Consider the following 19,645-nt stretch of genomic DNA (forward strand, 5'->3'; position numbering starts at 1 on the left):
GAAGTGCTGTATCTTTTTGAGCATTTCTTCTCAGCAACATCCTCTAATAACATCTTGATTTCATAATGAAGCCAATCTGTTTATCCGATTTTATGTACCTCCTCATTGTCAATGTTTGCGTTCCATTTCTGGAATGTTTGATGCAAAATCCTGCACCTTGCTAAAACTACTTTATTAGGTTTGCCCTCCTATTACAATATGTAATGGGTCCAAGAGACACCAAAAGGTTTATCACGTCTCTATGGTTGAGATGGTTCACTACAATGACAACTATTATTCACTACAATCATCTCTACCCAAGCTGGATATGCATAAGTGGGAACCTAAGAATGATTACTGTATGATTTACTTGTTGGGGTGCATCTCCCCATATGAACCAACCCGGACCCTGCAATCATGATCTGAGGCCCTTTTTCACAATTTCTCAGAAGGCACTATTTCTCCGCAAGAGTTATGGAACATGGCAATATGAGAATGGTCCCTTTCTTTTCTTTTCTTTCTTTTTATGTGTGTTGCTTTTAATTAAAAACATTATTGGAAATACAATCCAGCAGTAGTTAGTATGAATGGCTCTTCCTCTTAATGAGGGAGCCTAGTCCTACCCGGCAGCTTGCCTAGCACCACCAAATCTCTTCTCCCTTTCCCATCCCATCCCATGAGGGAACTCTCATAGGAGGTACCAGACCAGAGTTGAACAGAGTTGGTGGTGAAGCCCAGAAACAGATGCTTGGGTTTGCCCCATTGAGCTCTGCCGCTCAATGAGCAAGCGAGAGAGACACAAGGAGAGCTTTGGCATCTTGCGCATGCTGGGCGTGTCTCATTTGTCCCATGGAGATGCCATAGAGCAACACACAAATAGACAGTGTGGCTAGTCTTCTGCTTTAGGGTGTGTGTGTGACTAGCGTGACATTAACATGAACTCAAGCCCCTCTCCAAATAAGGAAAGCCAAACCCAGCCCTGCAGCTCCAGTCCATAGCCTCTGGAATGGGAACAATTTCATTTCTTGTTTCTGATTATCTCTGGCTGATCCTCATTTGGGTAAACCGTCTCCTACTGCAGCTTCCAGATCTCTGGGGGGAGGTCCCTCAGTTTCTCCAGCGGAAAACAGTGGACAGAGGTGTCGTTAAATATGTCCAAGTACTGAGGGTGAGAAGGAAGGGCTTCTTCATTTGTTGCTATTGAAACCTTTGCAATGTAACTGTAGTCCTTTTGGAATATCCTGCTCAGCACCCTGTCTTCAATGCCCTTGAAGCTGTTCCCTATGATGACCGTTTTGGAAACGGCCTCTATGAACCAGTTGCTCCAGAGCAGGTTGTTATAGAGAGCTTCCCCACAGTGGACCATGCAGAAGATGGTAGGATTGTGGATGGAGCGTTTTCCCTCCTTGAGCTCCTCAAGCAACAGCAGGAGGAAGGCCAGCTGGTATCGCGCTTGGACGCAAGAGGAGAAGTTCCCAATGCCATAACACATGCATTGCAAGTCCTGGGCTCTGCTGTGGCTGGGCTCCTCCTGCAGCCAGGAGCTGGGCTCAAGAATGGACTCAGCTGGTGGTGTGAGCTTCAGCTTCTCGTAGGCAGAGAGGGTTTCTCCACAGAAAGCCTGGTTGCCCCCTTACCTGCTGCTGGGTGTTTGGCAAGGGATTTTAAGATGGTCCTGAGGCTTGAATCCCAGAATTCTGAGCTCTGCAGTTCTGAACATGCCTCCCGCAGCCGCAGCCTCTACCTTTCTCCCGCCTCGTCAGGGCTCTTGGCCTCTCCGCCTCCTGCTCCCACCCCAGAATGGTCCTTTTCTGAAGTGGCTCCCCATTTGTGGAATGTTCTCCCCAGAGCGGCTTGCCTGGAACCTTCATTACATGTTTTTAGGAGCCAGGTGAAAAAGTTTCTCTATAACCTGAACATCCAATGTCATTTTAATTATGCTTATGGGAGGGAGTTATTGGTTTGTTTTTATTTTTATCTTATTATGTATTCTCATTTTGTATTTTTATATTGTGAGCCACCCTGTTATCTCCAGATGAAGGAAGATATACAAATTTCAACAACAACAACAATTACTACTTTCCTCTTCCCTGCCTGTAGTCATTAAACTCTGTCTAAATGTCAATTGCCATGCTACCTATTCACAGCTAGATAAGAGGATTCCTTTTTTGTTGACATACCTGTAATATCTCTTGGTGAAATTATAGCAAGGGAAGTCTCACAAGCCGGTACAAAATCAACTTGCTTAAAATACTTGATCTCAGGGGCAAGTTACCTCACAGAACAGTAATTACTTTTTGTTTAGGTTCGTTTATATGCCATTCACGCATCGCCTACTTTCCTTAAACACACATCTTATTATTTGAGAAAGAGTTTAGGTTTAGTTAAAGATAAATTTTACAAAAATGTAAGTTTGTGATGGATTTCTTAGTTTTATATGCTGTGAGCAAACCTACAAAAAATCTCCTCACAAGTTTACAGTTTTGCACAATTCACAATTGTTAGGAGTTTAAATCAGGCATCCCCAAACTGCGGCCCTCCAGATGTTTTGGCCTACAACTCCCATGATCCCTAGCTAAGAGGACCAGTGGTCAGGGACGATGGGAATTGTAGTCTAAAACATCTGGAGGGCCGAAGTTTGGGGATGCCTGGTTTAAATGCTGTAACTGTTGGGATTTTTATATACCCGAGCTGCTCCAGCGAAGGTTACTGTGATTTGTGTATCATGTGAGTGTCAGAGAGAGCGTGATAAAGGAAGTGTGTCTTATCTTTCTTCCCGAGTACTGTTGGATGTTAGTTTCATTTCTGTGTAACTACCCAGTTGTGTGCTGGTGTTCTGAGAGCACAGACTGTCAGATTTTCTGTATATAAGACTGTTAATAACGTAGTTTTTCAGAACTACAAATGTCTCTTTCTTCTGCCACGACATGCCAGAAGATTGGCGTGCTCTTGTCCTCGGAGAGGAGTCGACTATTACCGGCTGCCCTGGACAGAAGGTGATTTACAGCCAGGACGTGAGCCACCGGGAATGCTCCACTGAAGAGGGGAGTCCGCTGTCTCCCCAGGGCGTTTTCCAACAGTAACATCACCATTTTCATACTGTGCAACTGCATTGGCTTCTGATCCAAATCCTGGATATCCCATTTTGGCTCCCATGCTCAAAGATGCACTTTTTTTTTGTCCCACGCCAGGGTGCGAGTTAGTTGACTCACACCAGAGTGTGGGACCAAAAAACAGAAGGAAAGCTTATCTTGCCCTGCATGTTACCACTCTTCCTTCTTCCGCTGTGGCTTTCCACTGACATACCTCCAAAAGTGTTGTCGGCTTCCAAAAGTATATACTGGCTTGCTGTGGCGGGTGAAGGTGTGAGGGAGGGAGCCAAGTGGGAGAGCATGAGTGAAAGGGGATGCAGCCTCTGTTGAGGCCATGTCCCAATTTCCCTCACTCCAGTGTTGGAAGATATCCATTTGAAACAGTTAATTCTACTTTTTAACATACCTCCATTTGCTCTTAATAACAGCCAACCACTTCCTAATGCACAACCATGTTCCGCATCAACTACAGCACTAAGTGGGTGATGGTGCTAAATGACAGTTGTGTGGCAATGTCCCTCCCTCCCCAGAAATAATGAACAAGACACAGTGAAATGAGTTTAAGTGGGCGAAAAGGCCACAACTTTATTGGTTGCGAATGTTGAGCGGTATTGGCTTAGGCATTGGACCCTAACCGACTGTAACCCGTGTGTTACAGTCTGGGAGAAATTAACCACCAGAAAGGAGCCCAGTGATATGCATCTACTGAGACACCTCCTGTGGCCACCGTTGGGGGGTGCCATAAGGCCCTGACCTCCGTAGGCCCAGGACAAAGCTACCGCCCCCGGAACCCCTTTAACGGGATTAAATCTCCAATTTCGGGCAGAGGATGACGTAATCTGCCCCCCCATTTTTTATTTATGCAAATTTCCAATGCCTAACCGCCAAACCAAGTTGTGACGAAATGCTATGAGGTAGGCGAAAAAACCAGATTGGCTAATCCAAGTGGAAAAAGTCCTACCCGGCCCCACGGCCAACCGAGGCAACCGACTAACTCCATAGCAGCGTCGGCCTAACCTGCCTAACTGCCTAGCCATAGGGCGGGCGGGTGGGTGATCCGATTGCTCAAGGTGCCGGCCGAAGGAGAGGCAGAGTTCCCGCCTCCAGCCTGATTTAAATGCGGGGGAAGCCCCGCCCGGCTGGCCCTATTGGTCAGCCGGGGAATGACGGAGGCGGGAACCCCGTCTCGCGAGAGGGCTGAACTCTCAGCCCCCTCACGAGGGTCGAGACGGGCCACGCCCACAACACCACCTCCGTAAAATGCGGAAGTGGTTTTGTGTGGCAATGTCCCTCCCTCCCCAGAAATAATGAACAAGACACAGTGAAATGAGTTTAAGTGGGCGAAAAGGCCACAACTTTATTGGTTGCGAATGTTGAGCAGTATTGGCTTAGGCATTGGACCCTAACCGACTATAACCGACTGTAACTCGTGTGTTACAGTCTGGGAGAAATTAACCACCAGAAAGGAGCCCAGTGATATGCATCTACTGAGACACCTCCTGTGGCCACCGTTGGGGGGTGCCATAAGGCCCTGACCTCCGTAGGCCCAGGACAAAGCTACCGCCCCCGGAACCCCTTTAACGGGATTAAATCTCCAATTTCGGGCAGAGGATGACGTAATCCCCCCCATTCTTTATTTATGCAAATTTCCAATGCCTAACCGCCACTCGAGCGTTAATTCTACTTTTTAACATACCTCCATTTGCTCTTAATAACAGCCAACCACTTCCTAATGCACAACCATGTTCCGCATCAACTACAGCACTAAGTGGGTGATGGTGCTAAATGACAGAAACTGCTAAACAATAAAAATGTTGACAAATATGGAGAGAAAATTCTACAAGGCGGCCTTTCGAGAAAAAAGTAAAGTATCAGATGTCAGAAAAACAAAATATTCTGAGAAATTTCAGCTTATCTGTAGGGTCTTTTAGACCCTTAACCTATGGATTCCATAAAGAGATGTTGCTTTCAGTAACGAAGATTTGTCTTGATGGAATGGCACAAATGGGCGCATTTCATCTTCCAGCAACAGTATACTTGCTTTCAAATGTGCATAGAAACTGTAGCGGAAATTCAGTCTCCTATTCAACAGAAATGCAAAGATAACCAAACAGTTAAGTTCACAATTGCTCAAGTGCGGCTGCCTTCGTGAGTACTCCAAAACACAGCCATGGGATTGGATGACCTGAATTGTAATACGACAGAGTTGAGTTGGTAAGAAAACCAATTTCTTCATATGTTCTATTTTCTAACATTATGGTTCATTTTTTCCCTTCCTCCCTGAGCCTTATTTAGCATTTGTACCCTGAGGCAAATCTAAAGGCCCTGAAAAAGTGACGGCACAGGTCTTGAACAGTTAAAAAGTGTTTCCAGAGCAAATTCTACAATAATGCCAATGACTCATGCCCCCCCCCCCCAAGCAGTTCTTGATGTAACATCCTCACTGCTGTTTATGGCAAACAAAATAAATAAAAATCAAGCCAACAGTAAAGCTTGACATCGGAGATTACATTCTTTCAACACAGCTATTGATTTGCCTTAATTTAATAACATCCTCTATCTTGAAGGGTCAGATAAAGTAACAGCGATAAAACAAAATACTAAAATGCAACGTCAGAATTAAAACACCCTCATGGCTGTTAAAAGTCAGGCAAATATGAACGTGTTGCAGCACTTCTGGGTAATGTTCAGGCTCAGACTCTGGTGAATCTCCAGGGGAAAGGAGAACTGTTAGCGTTGAAAGGAAACAGCTTTTTTTTTTAAAAAAAAAAAAATCCCAATATGGCCAATTTTATGGTTTTCTGTTCCTTGTGCCCAGGCTATTTTGCACTGGTAGAATTCCTTGTGTTCACACCTTTTACTTAGCCATAAAGTAGCCAGGTTCACAGGTTTAATCCCCATACCGGCCACCTGCATATTCCTGCATTGCAAGGGGTTGGACTAGATGACCCTTGGGACACCTTCCAACTCTACTGTACAATTTTAAGACTCTATGATTCTAAGTTAATTTTCCCTCTCTTTTTTTTCAGCTTGTCACCATCATCACAGGCATGCTGCTCTAGAACCCACTAATTATACCTGTAGAAGAAGTCTGGCAGGTGTGTGTTTCTTTATCATGGTAGATATTGTGGCATAAATCCTATCACCCAGAAATACTTCTGTATTCCCTGCAGATTGCCAAAACTTTCTGCATAACTTTGATAGGTCAATTAAATGCAGCCACTTGCAAAATTCAAGTATGGGGGATATGCCACATGGCGCCCTATTTACACAAGTTGCGACTGTATGCACTTCCTGCACATGTTTGCAAACTGCATATGAGGAGGGGTCCAGATACGGAAGGCACATAACACTTTATACGCACTAATTCTGCCAGCTAGGATTGCCAGCAATGTATCTGATTGCTGTATTTTCCAATAAGCTTGGGAAACAAGGCTAAATTGTTGCTGCATCAAGTCATAGACTTGAGCTTGAAAATAACTTGTTCTTTAAATGAGGGAGGAAAGCAGTGAAGCTAAACTTCAGCCATTGATAAAAGATCGATACCCAGGGGTGGGTGGGAAGGCAGAAATCCCATTGTATGGTGAAGCAGATAATTAATTATAAGACAAATGCATCATATAAAATTGTATGCTAGGCCGAGCAGTTCATGTGCGTCTCAAATTAGCCATTCTATTGAATGCCGTTTTCCTTTACTCTTTATCCTTTGCATAAATTGCTTTTCCTTATTCTAATGAAAGAGTTGAGGCATTTTTAAAACATGTATTGCTTACTGTGCAGCCTTGAGAGGAATAAAGAGCCAGATTATAGTGCTTAGCTGGTGAGAGCAAGGGCAGGGATCAATTTTTAAGCCCATTGTCATTTAATTTATTTGTAATGGTTCATGATTTACCCAGCACATGTATTAGTGCCTATACAATGACATTATTATTTATACATATTTAAAATCCATCCACTTCTCATTAAAGGCAGGAAGGAAGCAACAGCTTTGTGTACCAAGTTTTCAAGCAATTTATTCCCTTCTCACAGTTTGGATATAAACTCAGAGTTTTCAGCGACTCAAGATTAAATTAATCCAGTCACCGTACAAGCCAAAACAGCTTTGGGTCTCATTTTTAGTTGACACACCACCATCGGCATTAAGCTCAGAGGTCTCATCAATTCAGGGGAAGAGCTGCTCTTCAACGAAATTTAATATTTCTACACCATCCTTCGTTGTATAAACCAGGAGAGTATTTGTGGCTCAGATCAGTCATCTCATGTTGTCATTCTGGAATCTAGCATAGAACATTTCCCAGGATTATGTGTGTTCAGGTCCCCCGGGGCTCTTTTCAAGTACAAAACAGGATAGGGATATGCTCTTGTAACTCCAGGCCAGAGAATTCAGGCCTTGTGCCTGTGCTTGTAGATACAGCAAAGCACAACAGCCTTCTGGAGGTGAATTCTGACTTCAAGGATGCAGCAATGGAGGCAACTGCCCATGCTCATAGACCAAAACAACAGCACCATCCTTGGAAACAGGTTTTTATTTCCCTGCCTGACACAGCCCCATCTTGAATGGCTAGCTTCTAATGATTAAAAATAAGAGGCAAAAGTAAGTTAAGAAGATGCGTCTAGACACTAAAGGAGTTTAAATGAGAAGCTCTGAACTAAAACAGTACCGAAGTTTTGTTCATTATCATTTCAGCAGACAGCAGGAATCGCTGAGGGCATCAGAACTTTAAACACCTATTGCTTTACCACGAAGGGTAAGGAACAGGGTTCCTGACATCTGTGACATCATGATCACAATCTCATTGCCATACAGAAGGAGGCTGACTGGCTTAGAGGGACAATGTGGCAGGGTGGAGAGGAACAAGGAAAAGGAAAGTCATTCCTCAAATCCATTCTTGTCTCAGGCTTAGTGGATTTTGCCTTCAGCAATAAGGAGTATGGCACTTGTGCATTTAAAACGTTCGGAACCCAATTTCCGCTTACTGTCATACCTCAGTTTAAGTACGCTTCGGTTTGAGTACTTTCAGTTTAAGTACTCCGCGGACCTGTCTGGAACGGATTAATCCACTTTCCATTACTTTCAATGGGAAAGTTTGCTTCAGGTTAAGGTTGCTTCAGGTCAAGTACAGACTTCCAGAACCAACTGTGTACTTAAACCGAGGTACCACTGTACTTTTACAAGAAACCAATATTCATTACACTGGTAGAAGAAAATATTAGCTTTACTCCTTTTTGGAAAGAAGTTTGCCCATATCAAGCTGGTAGACAAATGAAACAAAAAAAATCTGGTTTTGTGTAAATGGACATAAAGTTGTTTTTTTTAACTCAACCCCCAAAGCCATAGAATTAAGTTGCAGGAGACCCAGAGGAAAATGTGATTCACTCCCAAGTCTATTGATAAGGCACCTGCCAGAGACATTTTGGCCTGCCTAATGATTTCTTTAAAATCTTCCAGAGGAGATTCCATCATTTATCTATGCAGCTTATTCTAGTGCTGATTAGATGAACTGCCGTAATAGTTAGGGTATGGTTCTTAACGGATAGAGGAAAAGCATTTTCAGCATGATAGTCATTTTCATCTTCAATAAAGACTTCTGTTTTCCATCAACCAAGGCCATTGCTTTGCCTAGGCTAACTCCAGGCTCTCTCATCCACCAGCTTCTGCTATACCATACTGTGCTAGTAAGCTACTGGGTGGGCATTTTCAAACTGCACATTTAAGTCTTGTTTATTGTTGCAGTCACTTAGAAATAACCTTAACATAGTCATGATAAAAAAATTCCTTCAGTAGCACCTTAAAGACCAACTAAGTTTATATTTTGGTATGAGCTTTCGTGTGCATGCACACTTCTTCAGATATCTGAAGAAGTGTGCATGCACACGAAAGCTCATACCAAAATATAAACTTAGTTGGTCTTTAAGGTGCTACTGAAGGAATTTTTTTATTTTGCTTCGACTCAGACCAACACGGCTACCTACCTGTAACTATAGTCATGATAATAAGACAGGTGGGGGAGGGGGACTCATGAAGACCTGTTGGATCAGGCCAATGGCCCATCAAGTCTAGCATCCTGTTTTCACAGTTGCCAACTCTGCGAAATTCACAAGTAGGATGTGAGCATAAGAGCACTCTTCTGTCCTGCAGTTTCCAGCAACTAGTATTCATCACTGCCTTTGACCGTGGAGGTAGAGCATGGCCACCACAATTAATAGCCTTTACCTCCATGCTGTTATCTAATCCTCTTTCAAATCCATGAGGTTTCAGAGGCTGACAACCATGCATACATCTTAATAAATTGAACAATAAAGGCTAACTCTAACAGAACAGCTCCCGTTTTGAGTTTGCTAAAGCCAGCTGATTATACTGTATATATTGTTCCAGTCACACAGAGGGGCCCCTCACCAGCCCTACAAGATCCTCAAGGTTGCCAACTCTAGCTTGTAGCTCTCCAGGCAAAAGTAGCTTTATATTGGTACATAGTGTCCACTGGGAAGCAGTTTTCGGTGACATCCACTTGGGGTCTATAACCTATGAATTCCTTACTGAAGTTGTCCCTTCAAAAAGAAAATAAAGAAAACAAGAGCAGTACTCTTCTCCAGAATGGGAATTGCTACTTCGAAGACAGAAAGAGCATTTAGCTATGCTTGCTGATGTAGAACAGATTAGCAATTACTAATTCCTCTTACTCAATGCTGTAACACCGTGCACAAGGCTGTGGCTACATACTTGTGATAATAAGCTTCTTGCTTTATGCAACATCACAAAAGGCTGCGGTTCCCAGGCCCATGGAATTCATAAAGAAGTCTACCAAGGATGCAGGTGAGGGCACAGAAAAAGAAAAGCAGGTGGGAAGCTGAGCATGTAAGTTGTTGCAGTGATTGCATTGTTTACCTTGCATGATCCGCTGTTACCTCTCACTTTCCGTAAGGAGCTTGTCCAGCTTTCACGAGGAAAAAAAGCATGTCTTTTGACTGGCATTAGGGTTTGTGTAACAGCACTGCTGATCAAACGCCAAGAGACTGAGCCAGGGTTTTAGGTGCCAGTACTGTACCATCGTGTTAACATATTTATATTGATCCTCAGTGACTACTCTCGTATCTTAAGAGCCTGCAGACACCAAAGTTGATGTTGGGTGAATGGATACACACCAAACATCATCACCACAGTTGCAAACTTTCTTTTTCATTCAACTTAAAAGCATTACTTCGTTAACAGATGAATTTATTCTTAAAAAGAAATTAGAATTTTAAACCATATTTTAATCCAAAGGCATTCCTTGAAGAAGGAGGGAAGCATTCAACTAAGCAACCGCTAGCCCTTAACTCATATGGGGCATTTCCCTGAGCGATAAAAAACATGTTCACATGAAGAGGTAATTGGGAATTAAAATTGCTTGGTTTAACTGGTTAATCAATCCTTCTTATCAGTTAGAAGCCAGGCATGGTGCAGACAGAATGGTTCATGCTTCCTCCACACCGTTGGTGGCAATGTCTAACAGTGTGCGGATGGCTGAGATGTGGTTGCTGATGGCTATTGGAAATTTCTCCACATTAGCAAACAAGCTAACCCAGCATGCATCAATATACCCTTAAGCAACTGTATAGAGCACAGGTGGGTTTCCTGCAGCCTCCAATCTCATTTTATGCACCCACCGACTACTACTGAAGCTGCCCTGTTCTTCCACCCCATCCAGGTTCCTTCCCTCCTGTTAGTTTACACTTTATTTTCCCTCACTGCTGTTAGAAGTACCTCCCCCCGCCCGCCCTTTCTATGTGGTTTCAAAACAACTGGAACGGGAGGTATTGTATTTCACAAAATAAGTGGCTTTTTGAAAACATTCTTGGCTTGGAAAAGGAAGGCCCTCCCGCACAGTTGCCGAAGACAAATTGGAAGGCTTCTGTGCGCTCTTGCTCTCTCTGTGTATAGTGCATTATGGTCAAAAATAAATTACTTTCACTTGTTTTCCAGAAAAGTAGCTGTATCTGCTGTTCCTTTTTCTTTTTTTTAACCACCTCTATATTTGAGAATAACCCCATCAGTCCCAGCGGGGTTGATTTCTGATTAAGGTAAAGGTAAAGGGACCCCTGACCATTAGGTCCAGTCGTGACCGACTCTGGGGTTGCGCGCTCATCTCGCATTATTGGCCGAGGGAGCCGGCGTATAGCTTCCAGGTCATGTGGCCAGCATGACAAAGCCGCTTCTGGCAAACCAGAGCAGCACATGGAAACGCCGTTTACCTTCCCGCTGTAGCGGTTCCTATTTATCTACTTGCATTTTGATGTGCTTTCGAACTGCTCTATATTTGAGAATAACCCCATCAGTCCCAGCGGGGTTGATTTCTGATTAGACCTGCATAAAAGGGGGGATTTAATCTGAAATAGCCATGGTAAAAATGAAGGCAGGGTGGCCTTCCAGATGTGTTAATCCAGATCATTTGTTTCTAACTCCACCCATAACTAGCTACTGGCTCTGCCCATCACCAACATGCAGGCCTTGTCAGATTATTCCTGAGGGAATGTGGCCCAACAAAGGAAAAAAGGTTGACCATAAGAAACCTTTTCAAATACAGTAGATCAACAGAATAATAGAATCATAGATTTGTAGTTGGAAGGGACCCCAAGGGTCATCTAGATCAAGCCTCTGCAATGCAGGAATCTCAACTAAAGCATCCACGGCTGATGGCTATCCAACCTCTGCTTAAAAACATCCACCACATTTCATGGGAGTCCATTCCACTGTCAAACAGCCTGTTACCACCAGAAAGTTATTCCTGATGTTTAGTCAGAATCTCCTTTCTTGTAACTTGAATCCATTGGTTCAGGTCCCACGCTCTGGAGCAGCAGAAAGCAATAAAACCTAAGAGGACATGAGTATGCACTAAGGGTGTTTTCCAAACGAATCTCATCCCAAAATAGCAACAATAAATCTCAAATTGAGTAATTAAAGATGATTTGGTGCTGTTATGTAACAAAACCTGCCCCGCCCCCAGATTGGACTACTTGCAATAAGGAAAGTGATGGGGAAATGCACTGGAAAGTATGGAATGAAAATTTGCTTGATACAACATCGTATAACCTCCCCAGAAATAAATCAGAATGAATGCTTGATAAAGAGCCAACATTGCACAAAGCTTGCAGGGGGGTTAGACAAAAAAATCAGGATCGGTGCTCCATAAACAGGTCATCTGGAAGCAACCAAACTTACTCAGCAAGCGCAGCAACCAAGGATTTCCACTTTAAAAAATAAAATAAAAAATGTAATGGCACGATGGCATGTTCCTATGTGCAAACCCTTCAAGCTTCTGACCACCCTCCGAACAAAATAAAGTGAATTTTTTAATCCCATGATTCAGCTGGACAACCGTCATACCCAAATTCTCTTAAAAGTTAATGAGCCTCACTTCATGCTGTTTTACTCTAATGGTCACACAAAGTCAGCCATTATATACTAAGGACTGTAACTGGTGTTTCATTTTCCCTATGTTCCCTCTATTAGTGATCAAGTTGTATTGTGGTATTCTTCTTTTTTTTGTCATGCACATTTTCAAAATGACATTTCATGTTCAAAAAGACCAGACATTTAATTGACTTTTTCTTAAAAAATGTTGGGCTAGTTACTAACCCATATCTTCCTTTGCACGCTCTTGTTATACTTGCTTCATGCTGGTTCTGCACAGTAGCTGCATTTTCTCTTCTAATTCATCTTTCCCAAAACTGATTTCTGATAAGTGATGAGGACTTATCTATGACACAATTGCTAGAAGCAATTAGGAGTCATGTTATTGCTTTCCTGTCTAAGGAAATGACTGGATATTATTATTCTCATTTAGGGCCTAGCCACACTACCATTGGATCTGTGGTGGTCATGGCAAGTAGGGTTGCCAGACTGAATAGAGGACAGGACTTCTGTGCCTTTAATTGCCCTGCTCTCTTTTGAGTCTGGAAACCTTAAAGAGAAACCAGCAGACCCTTTGTTTAATTTCCAAGCAAAGAGTCTGCTGGTTTCTCTTTAAGGTTTCCAGACTCAAGTGAGAGCAGGACAATTAAAGGCACAGAAGTCCTGTTCTCTATTCAGTCTGGCAACCCTAATGGCAAGTGACTGAAAGGGCTGCATGTAGTGCTTTCAACTCACAGCAAGCTGGTTGTATCCACCATGGGCATTATCACAGCAAACGATTCAAAACTCATGATGAATCAAAACCTAGGCACAGCATTATATCCATGGACTAAAAGGCACAATGTACAGGCTTTTTCTATGGTCACCCTGTGCCTTCATAGTCATGTGACTAGATCCTAAATCCCAGTAATTGTAGTCTTGCTAATAATTCCTGTTTTGAGCTAGTGGTAGATTTCACAGAATTACCTGCACTTGGTACAATCACCACTGTTTCTTGTTTGCTACAGTTGTCTTTACTTACTATGGCCCCAAACAACTGTGTATTTCAGAAAGCATGGTGATAAATGCTACCTGCATAGGACCCAAGCAGCAAAGTGACATGTAGTGATAATTATAATTTTGCCACACTATTATGCTACACACACACACACACACACACACACACAGAGAGAGAGAGAGAGAGAGAGAGAGAGAGAGAGAGAGAGAGAGAGAGAGAGAGAGTTGGGTGTGTATCAGTGAGGCCACTACCCAAACTCCTTGCTTCCATATTTTAAAATATTAGCAGGTATAAGCTGTTGCATTAGCAGAAAACAGCTCTGAGGATCCCTTGGCTTTCTGATACCGCACAGATGACTTTGTGTGTCAGCACTGGACATGTTTGGCAAGAGTGTAGTTCAAGGAGATACCCTGCAGATCATATAGGAAATTAACCAAGTCTGGAACTAGGAGGGGTGATGGTATAAGCTCAGCACCCTTTCAAAATGAAAATGTCTGTGTGTGTTGTGGGCCTACATTAAGGAGGACTAAACTAAGCACAAAGGTTATGCACCGAAGTCTAAGAAAGTGCTACTTCTGCTTTTGAGCCAGGACTCTTGATTTTATATGTGACTCTCAGTACATTTCCTCAAGTGATTCCTTAACTACCTCCCTTGTAGCAGAGCTGCAGGCCTAGGACCTCTGTTCATCAAGTCAAGGATGGAAACAGCTTGGGTTTCAACCATTCAGAGAGAAAACAGAAAGTAATGAACAAAATTAAGTGACAACCTATTTTAGCAGCTGTATCAAATGAAAGACCGGGTTAGTCAGTTCCAATTTGGCAGGAAGCTGTACTTTGGTGATGTGAAGCAACTGTATCCCCAGAAAACATGGGCATTAAATCTCACAGAAGACAACTTGATTTTGTTCCTGTGGCGTACGTACATTACTTCTAACGCTTAACAAAATACCTTTAATCTTTGTTCTAAGGGAATGTGCAGTCCCCATGGAAGCAAGCCTAACCACTGCTTAGCCATCTTTTGCTTGCTGAAAAATAATGTTGCTTTTTCACAAGAGCTGCCACTGATTGGGGGAGGTGCAGAGGCTCCCCCCACTGCTTACCTGTGGTTTGTGGGAGTCTTAAAATGCAGGCACTGGTTATTGTACTACTAAGGGCTCCACCCCTGCTCACTTTGCTCGCCACCCCCCCGTACCCCCCCGGCAATTCCCAGCCCCACACAGCTCCTACAACCCCTTAATTCTTCTTCAGCCCCTAACCCCACACAGCACCTTTAATCTCTCCCCTCACAGCTCCTTCAATCCCTACCCCTTTACAGCTCCTTACACTCCCCAAGTGGTGGGTGGTGGAGCTCAGTCGCTTTCCTGGTTCCTTGGGTCCCTGTCAAAAAGGGGAAGTGTGAAGTGTGTAGCAGACCTCTGTCTCTGACCTCTTCCTCCTCAGTACGCAGCAGCACCCCATGGCAATGGGAAGTGACTTCTCCCTTTTGAGTGGGTGTGGGTCAGGAACTGTGCCAGGGCTCCCAATCTCCTTAATCTGACCCATTCCTGTTTCCCAAATGAGGGCCATATGGCCCCCTGGGGGCCCCCAGGATATTTCAAGGAGTCCACAGGTGAAAGTCGCATCAATGGGTGGGTGGGGGGCACAGAGCAAGGCTAGGGGGGCGCAGAGGGAAGTGAGGGGGAATCTTTTATTATTATTAATAATAAAGTCCTGATTGGCTGGCTATCTGCTTAGTGGGTAAGGGGGCGGCCACTAGGGCCTTATGGTGCTTTTTGCCACATGCATTTTCTTCAAGCAGTCCTGGTTTGTTTCCATAAGGAGAGGGCAATTAGGATCAAGGCCTTTGGTGTTGCCAAGGGGCGTAGGCCCGCCAGCAGCGTCGGCCCAGCTTTGCAAGGCCTAGCCCAGTGCCTAGCCGAGTCGGGTCGTCTGATACTGCTGACTTGCATCTAGTAAATTACTAATTGTCAACTCAGAAGAAAGCCACATTGAGTTCAGTGGACTTTATTCCCAGGTAAGGACATGTGGGGCTATAGTGTTTTATCTAGGCATCCAGGGCTCTTCCAGATGACAAGGTCTCCAGATCAGTGAGGACCACTTGCTTTTTAAAATTTTCCCATATATACAGAACTCCCTGTGCAGCTTTTGGACTGCTATCTGTAGCTTTCCCTTTCTGTGTCAAATAACTGGAGTCAGATAAGTGTTGTTTACTTTTTTATAATACATGGAAGATGGATCTATCTTGGGAGATTCTGGATTCTCCTACCTTGGAGGTTTCTAAGCAGAGGTTGGATGACCATCTGTCATTGATACATTAGCCAAGTTTCCTACATTTCAGGGGGTTGCACTAGAAAGATGAGCCTTGGGGTCCCTTCCAGCTCCATGTTTCTACATTTTTCGGCTTCAACAATATTTCATTATGTTCCTATCATTTTATGTAACTGTATCTTGTATAAATTATTAAAAATTGTAAATAAAATGTGTTCTGTTTACAAAGAAAATATTTAAAGACCTGCCTTTCTACCAGTAGGTTGGGGGTGGGGGTGGGCATAGCCAGGGTTTTTGTTAAGGGGGCAGGCTTTTTTAGGGTGGGGCAGAACATCAGATTTGTATTTTTTCTTATTGGGGGGCAGCTGCCCCCTTTGCTACGTCCATGGGGGGCACAATCAGAAAAAGGCTGGGAAACAATGCATTAGCTTTATCTTCAGTTTATTTGACAATACGTGCCTTATTTTACTGGGAAGCAGAAGATATAATAGGTTGTCTAATCTTCAAAACTGTGCAACTGCTGTCTTTTGCAGAAAATAATTCCAATACTATAGAATTTATTCATCTTTCATTGTGTAATGCAGGGGTAGGCAACCTAAGGCCCAGGGGCCGGATGCATCCAAATCACCTTCTCAATCCGGCCCACAGACGGTCCGGGAATCAGCGTGTTTTACATGAGTAGAATGTGTCCTTTTATTTAAAATGCATCACTGGATTACTTGTGGGGCCTGCCTGGTGTTTTTACATGAGTAGAATGTGTGCTTTTATTTAAAATGCATCTTGGGTTATTTGTGGGGCATAGGAATTCGTTCATTTTTTCCCTTCAAAATATAGTCCACCCCACCACATGGTCTGAGGGACGTTGGACTGGTCCATGACTGAAAAAAGTTGCTGACCCTTGGTGTAATGCTTAATGGATGAAATGAAAGTAGCAAAAAATAACTTAGCTCAACACTAATAGATCTAAGGCACTCTAGATTACCAATCAAAAGGACACAATGTAGCTAATATAAGCAATGGCAAATCATATTCAGCCCTTGCTTCTATTAGTCACATTGTGTTTGGGTTCTGTATCTGGGTTTTCAAACTGTTTAAAGCAGTGGTTCCCAATTGGGAGTCTGCATAACCCACCTAGGGGGTCCATGGCACCATCCACATAACAAAAACCACCATAGAGATTTCAAAATGTTCATAAATAGGGGGTCCATGGATTGGATTTTGAAAAACAGGGGGGCCACAGCACTTAAGAGAATTGGGAGCCACTGGTTAAAAAAAAATCTTAAAAGCCATTTGATTTTAACTTCTGCGTGAACTAGCCCTCCTACATAGGCTTCTGTGGTCAATCATTATTTGCTTTGTATAAAATGTACAGATAAGCCACTTGAAGCATGACCATCGGAATCTGCACCTTCTGGCATATCAGATGAAGACTGAGCATGTACCCAGTGAAGAATTGTGCTAATTGGCCATTGCTTGACTGTTTTTAAGTGAATGCTGTTTCCTCAAATATGCCCACGCCAGGACCTTAAGAAATAACCAAGCTTTCTCATCTAAATCTATGCTGCATTTAACATCACTGGATTTTGAGCTCTCAGCTTTGAACTTTAACCAGCGGGAAAGAGATGTGCAGAACCTATGGCATCTAAACAATAGACCTGAAAGCCCCAATAAAACCAGATTCTCAGTCTAACAGACTGAACTGCAACATCACATTAGTCCTCTTTAGATGATCAGTTACAAACATGTGACTGCGCTTTCAAGAACATTAAAGGTAAAGGTAAAGGGACCCCTGACCATTAGGTCCAGTCGTGACCGACTCTGGGGTTGTGCGCTCATCTCGCATTATTGGCCGAGGGAGCCGGCGTATAGCTTCCAGGTCATGTGGCCAGCATGACAAAGCCGCTTCTGGCAAACCAGAGCAGCACATGGAAACGCCGTTTACCTTCCCGCTGTAGCGGTTCCTATTTATCTACTTGCATTTTGGCGTGCTTTCGAACTGCTAGGTTGGCAGGAGCTGGGACCAAGCAACGGGAGCTCACCCCGTCACAGGGATTCGAACCGCCGACCTTCTGGTCAGCAAGCCCTAGGCTCTGTGATTTAACCACAGCGCCACCTGGGAACATTGGCTGGCCTTAAATCCTAGACACTGACACATGTCCCCATATCAATTCATGACTGGCATTAATTTGAATGCGCCCACCCTCAGATGAAAAATTGTTCCTGTGCCCGTGGAAGGAGCAGCGCACACATAACCCCTCTTTAGAACAATATAATTTACACATTGACCAGAGTGGAAGCTGGGAAAAGAGGGAAACTGAGAGAAACCGGAATTAATCACTCGTTCCAATTTCCAAATGACAGATGAGGGCTATTGCCAAAACAAGCATTTTCTCTGTACTTTGCATTCTTGTATGGTAGCCAAATAGTTGAACCTACCTAGTTGGGCAGGCAACACATGCCCCCTTTCCTTGTATTTCAAAATTCTTCCATTTTTCCATTGTCATGGAACAAAGAGGAAATTTCTGCTGTTCCAAGGCTAGAGCAGGGAGCAACTCACTATGAATGTGAGAGTCTACTGTTTTAATTTCTCTCTTTTTAAAAAATGCCTCCCTCAGATAACCTTGTGCATTTTCACTTTGGGAACCTTTACTCTTTTAGCAGTATCTTGCTCTCAGAGTAAAGGAAAGGACAGCAGTCAGGCTCTGACTCAGCTAAGCAGCTTGGTATTAGCGAGACTGTGCTGCTAATTGGTATTCCTCCTTATGAGCCACACAGTATTGTTTCCTTGTCAAAAGCTAAGAGCTCACAGGGGGAGAATTCTTGGTGCTGTCTACTTCTGTTAAGGATGATGCTTCTGTTTCTGGTATAAATAGCTGTTTAAAGCATGTGCCGTCTCTCTGGGCTTATTCGGAATTGTTAGCAAAAGGTGGGCAAGAGGCAGCAACTGCCTTGCTTCTGCTACTCGACACAAGACAAGTGGGATCATACTGTGCCAGCAGCACCGTTTCAACAAACAAGTCTAACAGAAACGTAATAAAGGAAAGCATACGTGTTGACCAAAGTATGGTTGCGAACTATTTACTTTAACAAAACAGAGACACTCACCCCCAACTGAGTATCAAATGAAATATAATTCAGGTTTTATAGTGCAACCCTATGCATGCAGGACACAATTCCAACTATGTTCAATAGGACTTGATCCCAGGAAAATGTGTGAGAGGACTGCAGCCTGAATAAAAGACAGTGACATAATGTCCAGCAACACAGTTATCATATGTAAAGTTGTTGACTCTGCCTAAATACAGCAAACACAAACAGTTTCCTGGGGGGGGGGGGAACCACAGCAAAATGTCTGTGACCATCACGATGCGGGGTTTGGAATCTTTTTTGTCGTCATGAAACAGTTGCTGTTCTCATTCTTACCATGCATTTGCGATCATCCACCCCTGTTAAATCCTCCTCAAATTCCTTCCCTATATCAAAATCCATGATGTAGTTTTTAAAAGTGCTTAGTGTCTTAATGATCATGTGATCGCCATCTTGAATAATCTCTTTGTCCGGTTTGAGCATATTAGCTATTTTCCTCACAGCAATATTTACATCTGAAGGAAAGAAAGAGACCAGAAAAGAATTCTGTAAAGATCAAACCTCTGGAGAAGCTTTGAAGATTTTCTTTAAAAGAATAAACTTGTAGTTCAATACAAAGTGAGGAAGTTTTAATACTTATCCCCACACACAATGAAATGAAAATCTTGTCAACATATATAGATACTTTTGCCTAAGATTTGGGCCAAGCAATTTGGATTACGTATCAACTCATCTGTGTATGTGCTTCACCTGATGGTATGACTATTATGCATAATCTTGTTTATATTTACTTGGACTATATGCCTGTCCAGAACCCTTCCTCTTTCACCT

The 19,645-nt window shown here is 43.3% G+C and overlaps 1 protein-coding gene and 1 pseudogene across 1 annotated transcript in view; both read right to left on the reverse strand.

Annotated features, from left to right (window-relative positions):
* The window catches only part of RBP1 (retinol binding protein 1), a 38,677-nt gene that overhangs the window by 16,404 nt on the left and 2,628 nt on the right, over window positions 1-19,645 (reverse strand). Inside the window, exon 2 of the mRNA XM_088670818.1 lies at window positions 19,151-19,329. Within this exon, the coding sequence (XP_088526944.1) occupies window positions 19,151-19,329 (179 nt within the window). The remainder of the gene's footprint in view (window positions 1-19,150; window positions 19,330-19,645) is intronic.
* Window positions 938-1,850, reverse strand: LOC148685714 (SRR1-like protein pseudogene; annotated as a pseudogene).

The sequence above is a fragment of the Zootoca vivipara genome, chromosome 5 (genome assembly GCF_965207765.1).
Source record: "Zootoca vivipara chromosome 5, rZooViv2.hap1.1, whole genome shotgun sequence".
Lineage (NCBI taxonomy): Eukaryota > Metazoa > Chordata > Lepidosauria > Squamata > Lacertidae > Zootoca > Zootoca vivipara.